This window comes from Caenorhabditis elegans, chromosome I (genome assembly GCF_000002985.6).
Source record: "Caenorhabditis elegans chromosome I".
NCBI lineage: Eukaryota > Metazoa > Nematoda > Chromadorea > Rhabditida > Rhabditidae > Caenorhabditis > Caenorhabditis elegans.
The window spans coordinates 10,392,328-10,408,922 of NC_003279.8; the positions used below are offsets into that span (position 1 = coordinate 10,392,328).

At 36.0% G+C, this 16,595-nt stretch overlaps 2 protein-coding genes and 6 non-coding genes across 8 annotated transcripts; 4 read left to right on the forward strand and 4 right to left on the reverse strand.

Annotated features, from left to right (window-relative positions):
• Positions 1–6,293: 6,293 nt before the first annotated feature.
• F25D7.7 lies at positions 6,294–6,432 on the forward strand. Its single transcript, NR_050496.1, has one exon. It is a non-coding gene; the product is annotated as an Unclassified non-coding RNA F25D7.7 (non-coding RNA).
• Positions 6,433–6,580: 148 nt separating this feature from the next.
• F25D7.10 lies at positions 6,581–6,729 on the forward strand. Its single transcript, NR_050497.1, has one exon. It is a non-coding gene; the product is annotated as an Unclassified non-coding RNA F25D7.10 (non-coding RNA).
• On the reverse strand, positions 6,663–7,850 carry cup-2 (Derlin-1; the record flags this gene model as incomplete). The annotated part of the gene is made up of 3 exons (NM_060320.8): positions 6,663–7,240; positions 7,467–7,643; positions 7,701–7,850. 3 exons carry the CDS (start codon positions 7,848–7,850, stop codon positions 6,830–6,832), a joined length of 738 nt encoding a protein of 245 aa, NP_492721.1. The 3' UTR covers positions 6,663–6,829.
• Positions 7,851–8,069: 219 nt separating this feature from the next.
• F25D7.9 lies at positions 8,070–8,292 on the reverse strand. The gene has a single exon (NR_050498.1). It is a non-coding gene; the product is annotated as an Unclassified non-coding RNA F25D7.9 (non-coding RNA).
• Positions 8,293–8,366: 74 nt separating this feature from the next.
• On the reverse strand, positions 8,367–8,513 carry F25D7.11. Its single transcript, NR_050499.1, has one exon. It is a non-coding gene; the product is annotated as an Unclassified non-coding RNA F25D7.11 (non-coding RNA).
• A 223-nt stretch (positions 8,514–8,736) lies between these two features.
• tag-353 (Ubiquitin-like domain-containing protein) lies at positions 8,737–10,435 on the forward strand. The gene is made up of 5 exons (NM_060321.7): positions 8,737–8,914; positions 8,966–9,045; positions 9,149–9,268; positions 9,372–9,918; positions 9,965–10,435. Exons 1-5 carry the CDS (start codon positions 8,744–8,746, stop codon positions 10,130–10,132), a joined length of 1,086 nt encoding a protein of 361 aa, NP_492722.2. The 5' UTR covers positions 8,737–8,743; the 3' UTR covers positions 10,133–10,435.
• A 3,366-nt stretch (positions 10,436–13,801) lies between these two features.
• On the forward strand, positions 13,802–13,945 carry F25D7.8. The gene has a single exon (NR_050500.1). It is a non-coding gene; the product is annotated as an Unclassified non-coding RNA F25D7.8 (non-coding RNA).
• A 1,185-nt stretch (positions 13,946–15,130) lies between these two features.
• F25D7.6 lies at positions 15,131–15,258 on the reverse strand. Its single transcript, NR_050501.1, has one exon. It is a non-coding gene; the product is annotated as an Unclassified non-coding RNA F25D7.6 (non-coding RNA).
• Between the last annotated feature and the right edge of the window lie 1,337 nt (positions 15,259–16,595).

Here is a 16,595-nt window from a genome sequence, read left to right on the forward strand (position 1 = left end):
AAGAGAGCAAAAATGTGTCTCACAAATCAAAAAAATATATATTTAGTTGGGAAAGTTTAGGTTTATAACCAAGCGTTTTTTGAGAAAGAAACCAAAATAAGATATGAAGTATGCATACTTCTTATCAAAATGATAACATACACTTTTTCGCATCAAATTGTTTGGCGGGAAAGCAATGCGAGTCTTTAAAAATTGAAGTGGGAATGATAATACTTTGAGCTTTAGGTTTAGTTCAAAAGTTTTCTTGGGAAAATTTTATGCCAATCAGGAAAAAATGGATTTTTTTAATTACAGGCACGAAAATGCCTATTTGTGTGCCTACAAAGTAAATTTCCTGCAAGACGACCAATGTCTACTGATCACTACGACTTGTATAAATTATTCACGGCAAAATAGGCGTAGGTTATCTTTAAGGCAGGCAGGTAGGCATCTTGTAAAAACCTGCTTCTGGCAGAAAAAAACCAGATATACTATAAAAACTGTCAGCATCTGTGATTGTGACATGCTCTACTATTAAATGATAAATTGATGAAGGATATCGAAGAATCGAACATCTCTTCATCATCTTATATGAAAACATTTGGTTAGGGAGCTGAATGGCTGATTTTTGTGTTGTTGACCCCCATATTTGATAACAAAATATAATCGAAAACTAAGAGGGTCCTAGAGAAATAAAATAAAAACATTGGGACATCACACTTGTCGTGGGATCTGTTTTCTCCACCCCTTCTGCTACATCTAGTTTTCTTCCATACATTTTCAATTATTAGTCGCTTTTTTTGCTCTTTTTCTCTCTCTTCTTTTTGCTCCTTCTAGACAAGAATACAGAAATAAGAAGGAGATAGAAGGTGAGGCGACAAGTAAAAAGAAAAAGAAAGTAAAGAAAATGAGAGGTGGGTGGGCGGATTGAAAACAAATATAGGCAATAAGGGGTATATGAAAAAACGGGAAAAAGGAAAACGAGGAGAGAAGAATGAGTCAAGAGACAAGGTGAATATATTTCTGAAGTAAAAAGAAGGAATATCTGAAAAAGTGAAGTTTCGTTTTGCTGAAAATTGCATTACTGCCAAAACTGGAAATACAAGGAAATTAGGACGCAAAAACTCAATTGCCGATAATAGTCAAAAACCAAGAAAGCCCTGATGATAAAACATTTAATTGGAACATTTTCAGCATAGAATCAATATTTTTAAAGCATAAGAATCAATATTTTTAAAGCTATAGAAACAAGCCCGAAATAGTAGTGTTTTTATAAGGAAACTTTTTTTAAAAATAAATTATGCAAGAAAAAATTTACGTCTCCCGGGGGGTTGAATGGGGAGATCAGTATACCTATTTCGACTGAAAACGTATCTAAATCAACCCGAATTAAATTACTAAAAATTGCAACAATTACTAATCCCAAAAAATTCCGAATTTTAACTGAAATCTTTTTTGAGAAACTTCTGAAAGGTCTCATTATGAAATCCGATCTTTTGGGAACAATTCTAGTTTATTAAAGCAAAAAGCATCCCGGATGGAATTTTAATAGAAATCTCTACAGAAACAGAAAATTCGTTCGGAATATATAGTTTTTTTTGGTTTTCCAAATTAAATATATATTTTACCAAATTTCTTTCAAAATTTTTAATCTGAATTTTATGATATTCCATCCACTTTTCCAATGAAAAATGCTAGCAATGTTATATCCCAATTTTGAAAGAAAATTTTGAACATTTTAGAAAAATAACTTTTTAGATGCAATGTTTGGAACAAACTTTAAAAATTAAATGGGAAAAATGAGCCATAGTTCGCACTCAATGTATTATGAATTACAGCTTACGCCACAGTTTCTTTAAAATTTTTTAATAATCTGACTAAACTTCAAAGAGCAATGGAATCATTAAAAACCAAATAATTTTAGCACTAAATTTCCACTCCGCAATCCCTGTCCTGAGGGTACAAACCTTTTAAATCCAAAGCTCAAAAAGTTAAAGATTATCGAGGTGGGAGTGAGAAAGAAGAAGTTTTGTTAAAATTGAAGAAAAGAAAGCGAAGAAATTTAAATTTAGATTCATTCAAAGAAAATAAAAATTCTAAGACTGGATACACCGGATGTACTGACTCCAAAGTTCAAAACTATGTTGCAAATATATGGGGTTGATTTAAAACGTTGCAAGATATCAAACGTTGCAAAAGCGTTTTTATTTCTAACTTGCATTCAAATAGGTTTCAAACTAATTTCTGAGATATTTAGCATTTCAAGAAAACCTGTAACAGACCTTTCAAATCCAAAGCTCAGAGAGCTCCAGGGCCAAAAGTACAACTTAGAATTAATGTTTTGTTATGAGATTGTTTGAATACAAAACGTTTAAAAGTGTAATGAACCAAAAAATAGGCGGGATTCCTTTTGGGCTCCACCCCTATTTTAGTTTTTTTTTCTGCAAAACATTTAGAGGCGAATCTCTCATATGAGTAAACTTTGCAAAAATTAAATTGAAAAATTAAATAAATAGTAGGCGAACATGTTTTAAAATATACTCCTGCCAGGTACAGCAAGGCAGGCACACTTGTGTATCGTGCCTGCAAGAATTTCAGAGTCTAAAATCGAACTTTTAGAGAAGCTTTGCAACATTATCTGAGAAACCGATGTCTAGAACTTTCAAAGTCAATGGAGAGGATGTGCAAGCTCATCGAATAGAATGAAGGTAATTATGGCATCTACGTCAAGGGTAACACTATTTATCAAAAAGTAAACTATATGAAGATTTGTTGAAAAAAAAAAGAAAAGAGTTTCGAAGATGTATATAGAAAATGGGATAAAAAAGAGTTGAAGAAGGCGACAACGACGACGATGTGTGGACGGAAAAAAAAGGAGAAGAAGGAGACACCCTCTTCTTTCCCAAATCAGTCGACGCCTTGCGTATTTTGACGAACTTATGTTAACTCAACACACTGCTGCATCTTCTTTTACTTTCTGTACATCTTCTTTTCTTGAAGGTCTTCAGAAGTGTGAAGGAGTAGAAGAAGAAGCAAAAGCATTAAAAAAGCGAAACGGAAACAAGAAGCACCCCCCCCCCCCCCCCCCCTCCCGCCCATATTTCAAGGAGCTCATTCTCGATAGATAGATAAATTGAGTAGAATCTATTCGGATTTTTATGTGCAATTTCGAGGAATTGGAACGCTTTTTTGTTGAAAATTGTTCTAGTTTTTTTCCGAAAAAACAGTACTTCTAAATTTATTGAAGGTAGGGAGCATTTCATCCTGACGAGGCGTAATCGAGGTGCCTCACATCCTCCTTCTTTACGCCTTCCTTGTGCGCTATAATACATTTTATCGTCACTGTGTTGGTGTTTCTGTTTTTCTTTTTTGTTGATAATGTGAAGTGAGATCGCTTTTAACTCTACTCCAACTTTAACGGCGTAATAATGGTGCCTCTGTTCGTAATATCTGCGATTTTCTGCAATACGAAAGCAAAAATTTCTCAGAATTCTGAAAATATCAAAAAAAAACTGAAAAATGGAAAAAAAAGACCAGTCAGATGTCAGCTGCTGTAGGTTTTTTCCTGGCAAATTTATAAAATTTTGACAAAATCAGAAGTGTAGTAAAAATGATTGGCAACATTTTTTTAGAAAAACACATTTTGCTAACTATCATAGTATTTGAGTTATTAGTGTTTGAACAACTCGAACAATTCACCGAAAAAGCAAAAGCGAGCAGAATATTGGTTGGTACTGTAAGAGATTGGAAGCTATAAAAAACCACGGAGCGATTTTCAGTTTGCTTTTATTTTCAGACTGGCAGTTTGCCAATTCTTTGAAAAAAGCACTAAAAAATAGACTCGAGTAAGTTTATGTTTGTGTATTGTGTTGTAATTTGATATGTTTTGTTTCACACTACTGATCAATTTTTCGTAAAAAAATCAATGAGTACTTCATGATCTTCAAATTTAAAGATCATGCCCACCTAATTTGCAGGCTGGAAAAATGAATTCTCTTCACTCTTTTTGAACCGAGAAGAGATGCTGATCAAATTATTTCCGGAGAGAGCAACACGTAAGAGGAGAAAGATATCAAAGAGATACGGAAAGTGAGGGTGGAGGAGAGTGAAAAAAAGGTTTCAAAAAAGAAAAAGGGTATCTCTTCTTTTACTCTGGAACAGAGTGGTGATGTCATTGTGGGTGGACACATTAGAAACACGTCACGGTTTGATGTACGGAGATGAAGCTGGAAGAACATCCACGGATATGGGTGGTCGAAAAAGTTTTTGCGAACGGTCTTACCACGGTTTTTACTACTTGATTTTTACCGCTGAGAAAACTTATTCGATAGAATGAGAAACCAAATTCAACATGAAAATAGAACGGATCTTCAATAATTCGAAATCAATACATCGAGGGAAATGTATTGATTTCAAAAGGGTTTATAAAAGTTCAGTTTTATCGAAATGCTGACTTAAATAGAAGAATACGGTTTTTGAAATATAATATAGACTACAGTGGCTCCCTAATCCAAAGAAATTGCACTTTTCTCACAGAAGTTTACTCTTCCACTTGGCAATCTCGGATACGTGAGTTCAGAGACTAATCTTTTCTCTTTTTTTACATACTTATCGAAATAAAATGTCTAATAAAAAACATGTTTGCCAATAGAAAAAGACATAAAGAAAAGTGCCAGGATATCACTTTGCAAGTGAATCTGAAGTTTGAACAAAAATAAATTTTAACTTGGGGACTGGCACAGACTGTAATCCGAATGATTGGGGCAGCTTGTGCACTCCCCAGGGAGCAATTAAAAGTGACTAAAATGTTTTAGGCACAATTCTCTTTTTTTGTATTAAAAATACAAATCATTACCAATTTGTTTCTTCATTTTAGTGCTGAACTATACAAAAATTGGTTGTTTTCATTAAAGAATTTTTGAAAAATTGTTAGATGCAATAAGAAGTAGCCTATGTACATTTGATCTGAAAACTGTACAACCATCTACAGAAAAACGAATGTGAACTTCTGCTCGTAGAATACAAAAGCTGCGAAAACCGACATAGAGGCTCTATGGCTATGCCAATTTCTTGAATATTCGAAGTTATATTGCAACCTAGTACTACCTTGCTTTCAGACTACAGCGTTCTCCTTCACAATAAGAACAAATGTTTCAGAAAAAAGTGGGGAAGCACGTCATCATCATAATGATTGCTTGCTCCTCCCTCACATTGTTGAGGTGAGAAGTAGAAGATTGAGAGGGAGGAAAAATGAAAAAAAAAGAGAGAATATGTTGTCGGTGCCGATTCTATTCAATTTGCTTCCTTCCCTCCTTCTTCTTCTTCTGCTCTGGAAAAGGACATTCTGCTGCTGCTTCTGATGTCCTCGGCGTATATGGAACAATTATTAAACGGCGTGTGCGATTGGAAGGAACTTTTTTACAAGGAAAAATAATGCTAATACATTTTCTAGATGGATAGAGAAAGGGGACAAAAATGTTCCAATAAAGAGAAAATTTCTGAGTACGCAGTTACAATTTTGTAATTTGTGATGTGTCCATCAAACACCTCAAAAAATTTTGAAAATAGTCTTGAATTTGGTAGAAAACACTTGCAATTTGTTAATTCTTGCAAATATGTGTATTTAAATTAAATTGATGAATATCTCGTCGCGATCGTATTCGAACCTACAGTATATCCTACAACTTTCAAGAAGCGTGAATTTATGCTAATGGGTCTCACCGCGAGGATATTTCGATACTTTTTTTTCAATTTTCATGGATAAATTAAACATAATTATTGTAGGAAATATATATAATTTCAACAAACATCGCAAAAATACAGTTGCCGGTCTCAAAACGACTGAAATCTGCTAAATGAAGATTGCGAAAATGAGTGTGCGCCTTTAAAGAGTACAGTAGTCTTCCACTAGCTGGATTGCAATCTTCTTCGATTTTCCCTTTGTTATTCTACTTTTTTGTACATTACCTCTAAATTTCCCAGTTTTTCATTATTCCGGCACAAATAAAAACGATTTTTAGTGAGAAAAACCAGACAACCAATCGGGAGTGGAGTACTGTACAGCTCAAAGGTGCCCACTCAATTTTACAACTGCAGAAAATTGAAATAGCAAGCATAGTAATTCTTCACAGTACCTATTAATTTTGTTGATTGTTTATTTAAGAAAATGTTTATTTACTGAATTTTGGAGCTTTTAATATTTTTTCGAGTGGCTTCCGACAGCTGTTCTATAGTAACACTAGCGTTCTATTTTCAAATCTCAAAAGCAACAAATCAGTAGAAAAACAAAGAGTTTAGAATAATACAAGAAGTAGAGTTATCCTTCTTCTCTTTCTCTGAAATGGGCCATTAGGTTCAGCCGTCGTTGGAAGAGTTTGTCGTGTCCTCTTCTCTCCGACAAGGCAATTTGTTATCCCTTTTCTTCTTTCCCGCCCCCCGTTTTTGACATACTTATTTTTTGAAACTTTATGTGTAGAGCAACAGACGACAACGAAAAAGACAAAAATTTGGCGGCGACAAAAGAAAAGACGAAAAGGCGCAAAAAAAAGGTGACAACAAAGACGAATGAAGTAGGAGACAGAGTCTTGAGTCGTGCGAAGCTTTTATTCGATTCTGGCTGTCGCATCCACTTTGATCTCATGCTTTCTGAATTATATTATGATGAGCTGAAACAGTACTTTAGATGACTTTTTATTCGTATCTTCTTATTTACATGCGTGATACAATGAAACTGACTCGTGACTGATGTAATTTGGATGTTTCCCAATAATTATTTTAGGGGCAAGGCAATACAAGGAAAAAGGAAATAAATTACTAAATATAAGCACAAACTGAATGAGAATCACAATTGTTAATTTCCTCCAAGTCTAGCTCCAACACCTCCTGGCCATTGGTGTCCACGTGGCTGCTGTCGTGCTCCTCTGATGTTTCCATCTTGACCGTGAATACCTCCGTCTTCGTCAGGAATCAAACGATGCAAAAATTCAGGAGTGGAGATCAAATCAACGCCGTATTCGTCTGGATATTTAAGAGCCACAAAGAAATAGGCATGTCCAACCAGAATTCCGACAAGTTCGTTGGTTCCACCACCACGGAGAACGGCATTGAAGCCCCAGAGCACCCATGGAAGGTAGCGAGCTGGGAATCGCATTCCAAACCAGAACGATACAATTGTGTCCTTGTTGACTTGGCACCAGACGTAAAGTACTGAGATCACCATCGGTTCGAGAAGGAAGTAGATATCCAGAGCCATGCAAAGTCCCTGCAAATTAATTATTTCCCATTTTAACACATTTATCTTTGATTTTTAAAATTATGCAGGATATTGCAATGTTATTTCCTTTTTTTTGAGCCAGCTTTAACATATTTTAAATTATATCTTCCAAAATTCGCATTAATAACTCGATAAAAGAGAACATTTAAATATAAAAGTTTTGGGATTTAAAATTTTTTCAGGATATTTTTAAAACAAAGATTTAAAACCGTACCGAGCAGAAGAACCAGTTGAAAATGAGCATGAAAAGGTAATCCGCTGATCTTCCGCGATATGTTTCACTTTCCAATGCTTTTGAATAGTTGTAAAGAAAATAGCACATCATCAGCCAATGGAATCCCGTCTGCGGTGTGACTGGATAATATATTAACGCTGTCAGAGGCCTCCAGAACTGAAATGTTTAACAATTAGTCTTATATAATTTCTGGACAAAATAATAAAAGTGTACCTGGAACTTGTTGACTACGAGATCCCATTGTAGAAACATCCATTGTACATTGATGAATCCGAATCTACCGAGAAGCGGTATAATTGTGGATGCGAGGAACCAATATCGTGTCACAATAGGGATCCCGAGAAGGAAATTTTCTAAATCCATCTGAAAATGTATTGATTTGCAGTGAAATATTGAAAAGGACAGATGAAAAGAACCGTAGAGAATAAAAGCTGACGTAGGATAAGGAAATACATACGCGTGTACCAAATTATCGATTTTTCTTTAACATGTTGAAATTTATGTTTTTCGCGCACCAAAATTTTTTAAATTATTATCAGGTTAATATTTCTGTTCGATTTTAAGGTATCTATACAATAATTGAATTATTTCAAATGAGAAAAATACTTTTTTTTTTACTTTAAGCAAAAACAATGGAAATCACAATTTTCTCCTTTAAAACGTTTTATTTTCCTCCGATAAAAAACCATTCTCAAAAATTCTTATCAATAATACTTAAAACGAAGTATTTTTTGTCATTTATGATAGTGTAATTTTCAAGACTTGCTTGACGCAGTGAAAACGCTTTGAAACCGAGGTTTTTATTGCTCAATTCCATGAAATTATGTTTAATATGTTGAAAATAAATATTTTAGTGAAAAATATACTAAAAATAAAAGATAAAAATGAAAAATAAGAAGAAAAAGAGAAGCATAGCAACGCTTTTCCACGCCGTCAATGCACTCTGGCGGGCAAATCGCTTCGAGACCCATTGACCGTACCCCTCTTCTCTCGTTTAAGTGAACGTGTCTTAGTCGGTCACACCACACACATAATTGATCGATTTGACGCTGAATTGAGATGGAATAAACAAGTTTTGCCACCTGTTCCATTTCCTTCAGATTTATTTGCAATATCTCAATGCTTTTTCTCCGCCAAAATTATTGATTTTTCCTTTAAAACCATTTAAAATGCACAAATGCCGCCCGTCTCGTGACTTTTCTCTATTTTTAAGTCGTTTTATGGCTTCTTATCACATTTTCCTTATTTTCAGAAGAATGACGGAAGATATCAACGTTGTGCCAGAACAAGTGTCACCATCTGATGATGTGGAATTGACGATCCGACAGGCGTACCAGGCAGAAAGCGATCTGAAATTTTCGTGTCCGACAAGTTGGACAATCAAAGAAGTCAAGGAGCATGTAAAGAATTGCCTGAATAATCATCCGGTGAGATTATAAATTCTGAAAATCCATAAAAAATATTTTGAATTGTTTTAGGAAGTTGTCACACAACGGCTGATTTTTTCTGGAGCTTCTCTGAACAACGAACAGGTTTTGGCAGACGTTTTAAGAGAAAGGTGAGTATTTCTTGACTGTTAATAAAATTCTGTTATAAAAATAAAGAAAATTTCAACAAAGATGGAAAATTTTGCAATTAATTATAAACTGAAATTATTTTAGAAATCATGTCGCCGGTGAACAAATCTTCTTTCATTTGATGATCGCACAACCATATCAACAAACAACTCCAACTGCGGATGTTCGTAGAAGAAATGTAAATAATACTGCATCAAATCAAAAGTGAGTTTTAACGTTTAATAGATATTTTAATAATTATTTGAAAATTATGTTTTTTTGCCGAGAAAATAATATTTTTAATTTAAAAAACCAAGTTAATTTTCAGTTCGGCATCGGGATCGGCTCTCAATGAATATGCTCAGAACATGGTTGCCTGGCAACAGTACTGGAATGCCTACAATCAACTGTCTCCGGAAGCTCAAGTTTCCGAGCATCAGCGATTAATGGCTCACTACTACACATACGCATCGACAACTCCCGCTGCACCAATTTATCAAGTTCCCGCCAACCAACAGCTTCAACAAAATGCAGTGGCGTGGAGAATTCGAGTTCAAGGGGTGGCCGCTCCCGCTCGAGCCAACGGAAATCAAGGAGCTGCAGCGCCAAGACAGGGAAGAGTTGACATTTTGGAAGTGGGATATCGAATTTTCAAAGTGGTTTTGCTATTTTCTGCAATTCTTCTCTACTCGTCATTCGAAAGATTCGCTTTAGTTTTATGCTCGGCACTATTCATTTATTTCATTCAACTGCGACGAAATCACGCTCGCAATAGAGTTCAAGCTCAGGCTGCTGCCGCCGCTGCTCAGCAAGCAAATAATCAAGAACCACATGTTAATAACAACAATAATGGAGAGAACGACGGAGATAATACGGTTGGTCTAGAAAAAATATTTTATTCATTATCATGTACCATTCCAGGCTCCAACCACGGAAGGAGAGACACCAGCAACTTCCGATGCTCCAGTGGAACCACCAGCTCCACAACCAACTGGTATGCAAGTGTTCATTGCCACTTTATACTCATTTGTCACCTCCTTCTTTGCATCACTTGTTCCTGATCATCCGATGCCGATGGATCTGAATTAAATCAACTTCATCATCATTCCACATGTATTCATTCTAACTTTATTTTCTTATTTGAAGCCCCTTGAACTTTATCAGTCATTTGGTTATATTCTCTCACCGTCATCCCTCTTCCACTTCTCCCGATGTATACTGTACAACTGAAGGGTCCTTTTTCTTGGAAAATCTGACTTCCTTTACACTAGTTTCACACCGTCTAGACACTCTTTTTTGTGTATATGTATCTTAATATCGAAGTTTCTTCTACTGCGGGTCTCCCCACTCTTCCCCTTTTCTCTTTATTTTCGAATAAACTTTATTACGATTTGTTCAGAACCGTCATCTCCCTCGACGTCGATTATGCACGTTGGAAAGGACTGGTCTCCTCTATCCCTTCCATTTTTTGACCACTGTCCATTTCTGACCATCACTTGTCTAGTTTTTCCTCTTTTTCCTCAAATCGTCGTCATACTGTTCGGGTGTCGTTTCGTACACACTGGTTCGATGCTTTTGTTGGAAATAGTATTGATTCATTAGCCTTTCGGATATACAGCATAAAGGTCAACTAAAATATCTTGTAGCGAAAACAACAGTATTTTTTTTTAAATAACTACTGCAGCACTGATGTCGATTTACGGGCTGGATTTTCGAGTTTGACAGCGATATTAAATGTTCCTCTAATGTTTTTGTCATTTCTATGTTTTTTATATACATCATCAAAAAATGGCAAAAACCGCAAAATCGGACCAGCGTTATTTACAGTAATCATTTAATGAATTACTGTAGTTTTCGCTACGAGATATTTTTCGCGTCAGACCACAAAACCATTTCATATTAAAACAACAATAAATTATTGATTTACCAACACTTCTGATCCATAATAGGTGATCAGTGAAACGAATTTTATCAGTTTTTAATTAAATTGAGAAATAAAAGATTGGAGAATAGGAAAACTTGATTGGGTACTTTAGAAAGGGCAAGCTTTTCGGATAATGGTTTTTAAATCTTTGTACAAAGATAAATGACATTTCTTGTGTGAAAATAGGCCTAGACCGGCCTAGAAAAGTGTGTCCGCGTGATGGTGGACGTGGAGCAGTGTGCAGTAAACCAAAATTCCACATATTTTGGTTTTTCACTCAAAAAAATTACAACGTCAGAAGAAATACATTTCAATAACTTTTAAAAACTATTTTTCGATAAGATTCATTCGCTCCTAATTATGCTAAATAACCTCCCAAAGTCTCAAGAATCGGTATTGAATAAATCCCTGTTTTAAACTTCACCGACATGAATATTTGACCTCATTCCCTTAGGTTTCGTCATATACGAAAACCGTCTAAGGTTTTTTCCATCCACTTTTTTCCTCAATTCTGTCGTTGTCATCGTCCATCAAATTGGCACATGCGTGAGGTATCCCCTCTCATCTTATTCTTTTCGTTGCGGGAGAGTTGTTTTGTATTCCGAATGACCTAGTTGCCAGTAGATTTGAATTGAGAGAGAAATTGAGAGAGAAATAGAGAAGTAGAGATGGTGAAGGAGGTCCCGGGTCGATGGCGCCAAGGTCAATTTGATCTACGTTCGTCTGGGCCTCTCGTCTCGTTTTCGATTGTTTTGGTGTTCGGTTCATAATATGATGAGAACCAAACATTTAAAATAGGAATGTTCACAGCTTGGCTTCATTTGTTGAATAAAATTGAACATAGTTCCTAATCTGAAGTAACAAAAATAAATTGTTGATGTCTGATTCTCTCACGCACGAATTTAGGAAGTAAAGTAAAGATGGAAAGTTGACCTAAATGTCGGATTGATGTAATCAGACTACATTTATACATTTGATACCGAAACTAAAATTACCTTCTCTCATTCCCGCCTGCCTTCCGCCTGGAAAACGCCTTTTGAAGAATATGAAATGCTGATAAAATCAGAATAAGTACGAATAGTATCACCTTTACGACAATATTAACTCTTCGATTACAGGTTTTTTATATAGGTACTGAAAAATATCCGAAGAAAGTTAGTAAATTACAATACGGATTGAACTTCATAAAACTGAACTTCAGTAGATTTTTAAAGAGGAATTTGGCTTACTATTAGGCTTATGCTCAGGCTTAAGCTTAGGCTTAGGCTGAGGCTAGGCTTAGGATTGGGCGTAGGCTTAGTCTTAGGCTTAGGCATAGGCTTAAGCTTAGGCTTAGGTTTAGGCTTAGGCTTTGACTTAGCCTTACGTTGAAAGTACAAACAGTGTTTTATTTTTCCGTGCTTATCAAAAATACACCAGAAATTAATGTTTCAGTTATACTAAAAATAGCAAAAATTTGGCACACCTCGACCCGCCGGAATGTCTTATTTTGACAGGGATTTAGTTTAATGAAAAGCGATGTTTAAGGTATATAAAGTTAGTACTAGAAACTTTTATGAATAGCTGTTCGCAATCATTTGTGTATTTGTCTATTCCTCTTACAAATTCTTATAATCTCATTCTCTGAATTCTCTTTTCCCCAATTTTAACATACAGAACAATAATGCGCAGGTACGGTTTGTAGTAGTATCCACTCTCATACTCTCTTTCTCGTCGTCCAATTCTTCTGAAGGCCATCTCCTCCTCCTCTTTCAACCGATTACCTCTTTCTCTTCTTCACCTCCAATATCGAAAATCTTTCCCTTTTTCTTGGATCTCTCTTTGATTTTTCCTTTTCCTTTCTCGAATCCTTTCTCCTATTTTCCCGATGTTTAGATGCCGTTTAATCAGATCCGAATGAATTTTTATTTTTCGATTTTCATAGTGATAGTGAAATGCGGGAGTGAGTAAGAGAGACTTTCTTTTTAAGACTGGATCTTCTTGTTTCATGGGAATTCCATCACTTTTCATCGCACTTTTTTTTATCACTTTTATCACTTTATCTCGACACGCTCAGATTTTCTGCCATCAAATAGAGTTTTTTTTTAATTTTTGGAAAAGAAGGTTACAAATACTCAATAAAAAGAAAAAGAAGATACAGACGGTTTGTGACGTTCCAATCTGTAAACTAAACTGTCTGTTGCCATTAATTTGTACTCGCAAACGTTACACTTTTCTTTCTGAATTCTTTTTCTTAAATGTCACACTCCTATTGGGATTCTTAGTGTTTTTTGGCTTTTGTGATAAATAGGCACAGGCGTCTGTTTCTGCCTTAGCCTGCCTAGATTATAATTTTGGTGTACTTCACCAGTTGTAGGTACGAGGCAGGTATAGGTGGAACTCTGACTTTTCCCAATGAATTTATTTATTGCTATAAAAACCACTATTTTGTTTTGCAATAATTAGAAATGAAAAAAAACAGTAATTTCAATTCTCGAAATATGAGCAAAGTTTTGTCAATTTCTGTTTTGTGGTTATTTTTTGTGCCCTTATTTTCAACATTCTCGAAATTAAAAATTATTGAAAATTTCAATTTATAACCCATTGAAGCCATTAACAAATTATTTGAAAAGTCTTATGCAAAGCTTCAAGGCATGCCTGTCTACCTACAAGATCATCGACGTCTGCGTTCGTTCGCCTCTTCAGTTTCCCTTCTCTCACCCTTTCAGCTGTCGAGGTGAAGCCTGAAATTCATCTGGATCTCACAGGATTTTTTTGCAAAAAAAATTGATAGCTGTAAAATTGCGGTGAGACGACCTTCTCTCTCCAATTTCCTCCTCCTCCTCCAATGATTCTCGTATTCGCTTTTCGGGCGATTTCACCTTCGTACCAGTCGGTACAGGTCGGTGCGCGCGCTCCACCTCTCTCTCTCTCTCATATACCGATTTCTTTTCCGCAGTTTTCCATTGCGATTCTTTTACCACCCATGAGAAGAAGAAGAAGACGTAGTAGTTGTTGTAGAAGATCTTCGAGAGAGAAAAGACATTGTACAACAACTTGACCCCCAAAAATTGTGTTGAACAGCAGCAGCCAGTGCCCTAAAGAAAGAAGGTGAAGGAAAGAAAAGGAAAATAAAAACGAAATGAAGATGAGATTCTCAGGATGATGAGGGCAGGAAGAAGAAGGTGTTATAATAATTATTGAATGAGGGAGAGAGACCTGTCAATTTGAAGAAATTTAATGAGAATTTCCTTGACACAGGCAGCAATAATTGATTGAATTTGGGATTGTTTGTTCAAGGATTTGAGAAATTTCAGAAATACGTTCCATTTAGTCTCGGTGATGCCTATTAACTAAATATCTGTCTTCACGGCGACCCACCCATGCCTACTGCCAAACTATGTGCACTTTTATTCCAATAATTAATTAATGAGTGAATTCACATTGTCCAAACAACGAAATCCGGAGTTAAGAATTAAAATAAGCGGTAGGCAGGCGCGCAAGCAAGTAGACATCAGGTAGTTATGCACTCCAGGTGACGTGGAAAAGTTATGGAACTTAAAGTTAGGATATCTGAGACATTTTTTTTTCTTGCCTGACATTGGTTGGTTTTATCACCGATCTATAGTATTGGAGCACGACGGTGACACCTTACATCTTACAAGCATCGTTTCAGAGTAACAAAATTTAAGACATCCTGCCAAAACATTTTCGATCTAATCCATAAATTGACAGCACTTTTTGCTCCTAGAACCTTAGAAAAATTCACGACTTTCGTGGTAATTTATTATGCCGTCACAATTCTAAAGATTCCTTTCTGGTCAGCTACAAATTATGACATCAACCAAAAACTCTGAAACTGGTATTATCATTCACCTGACGAATGTCTTTGAAGTTCCGAATTGCATCCCTTTTACCAGATTCTGGATCGAGTTAAGTACAGTATCTAGAAATCTAATTCAAGTAAACCCTGCCATTTCCACCACGCAAAGCTGTTTTGTTTTGAATGTTCAGTTTCTAAAACCGTACACATTTCCCTTCTCTCTGCTTCAGGCCTTTCAATTTCCCTAATAGCCATTCGAATGCCAAAAGAAACCAAAAGCTTTTGCCCCCTCTCCGACGGCGCGTTCCCTTCTTTTCTCCTTCTTCCAACAAACATTGGCTAAAAGAGACGATCCTCTCCTCGAATCACTTTGGCGGATCTCTACAGGCCCGATATGCAAGAACAGGTTCAAGGGGAAGAAGAAGCCTCTCTGTGTCGTCGTCGTCGTCGTCCAGCAGCGTCCATTATGCAAGAGAGTGCGCGAACAAATGGGGGGAAACCGGTCCCTTTCTCTGATTCTCTGATCCTCTCTTCAATCAGTGATCTCTCTTTGCTGTGTACAGCCATACCTCACACTCTTCGGAAGAGAAGAAGACCACCGTCGAATCCGAATCCATGGATGAATGGTCGTTGCGCGCGCGCGAGCGACAATTCTCGGGCGGCGTCATGACTGACCGTGACTCTGCATCTCTGAAATTTCAATACTATTTATTATCCTTTTCTACCGTAATCCATTCTCTCACTCTCTTTGCTTCCAATTCGTCCCATCCAACAGTAGTAGCAGCAGCTATTTTCTCGCTTTTCCCCCTTTTGTACAAACTCTTATTATTCATCTCCTCCTTTTTATGAACGATCTTCCTTTACAATTTTTTTAGTACATTTCAAATTTGATTTCATATTTGCCAAGCTACCGTATTCTTTTCCCAAATCCCCACATTTTTTTGTTTGAAAGTTGTCGGCTCCTTTTCTGAATTCTGAATCACACGTGTTTCAAATGAAAAAGACAAACAGATCTGACCCCGCCTCGCTCTTTTTCTTCTAAACTTTTAACTTTTTTTTCTCACCCGTCACTTTTTTTGAAAGTTGCCAATTTAGGTTTTTTATACAAGCTCTGGAATTTGTGCCCGCGGTGATGGGAATTTTCGAGGTTTATGAACAAAAATTATGTGAACAAGCTTGAATTTTTCTGAAATATTAAAACAATCTTCAAATGAACTTGTTTGGTTTTCAGTTCTCCGGCACATATTCCTGAGCAACTCCCGTAGGCTTGAAATTAAAAAATTAAGTTTTTTCAAACTTAGCCAATTGTTTTAGTTTTTATTGTTTAATACGAATTATTGGGAGTATCTAAAGCAATTTGATGCAAAATCCCCACAAGTCATAGTCCGTCTTTAAGGGTATTCCCTATATTAGTATTAAATCGGACTGCTCACCTTTTCAGCTAATATCTTGGTTTTTTGTTTAGATATCCGAAATTGCACAACTGCAGAAATATTGAAAATTAGTCCGCAAATGTTTTTATAGTTGACAGTTTTTTGATACAACTAAAGAGAACCGAGATATAAGCCGCGAAAGTTGAGCAACGAGGTTACTTGTTGGATCGACAATATGCATACCGTATTCCCTTGACATCTTAAAAAAGTTTCAATTCAGAAGCTCAACTCTGAAATTAACTTGGAATTGAAAAAAATTGAGCTATTGAACTACTGCCTCTTCAGATTTTTCTTGAGACGTTGACGCCTGACTTATGCCTGTCTACCTCTTATATTCTGTAATTTAGGTTTTCGTTCAGTTCTTGTTGACTTTTTCAGTAGGCAGTATTGAAG

Coding starts and splice junctions, on each gene's coding strand:
- tag-353 (NM_060321.7), top strand. CDS start 8,744: ATGACGGAAGATATCAACGTTGTGCCAGAACAAGTGTCACCATCTGAT. Junction 9,046..9,148: donor GCAGACGTTTTAAGAGAAAG/GTGAGTATTTCT, acceptor AAATTATTTTAG/AAATCATGTCGCCGGTGAAC. Junction 9,269..9,371: donor AATACTGCATCAAATCAAAA/GTGAGTTTTAAC, acceptor GTTAATTTTCAG/TTCGGCATCGGGATCGGCTC.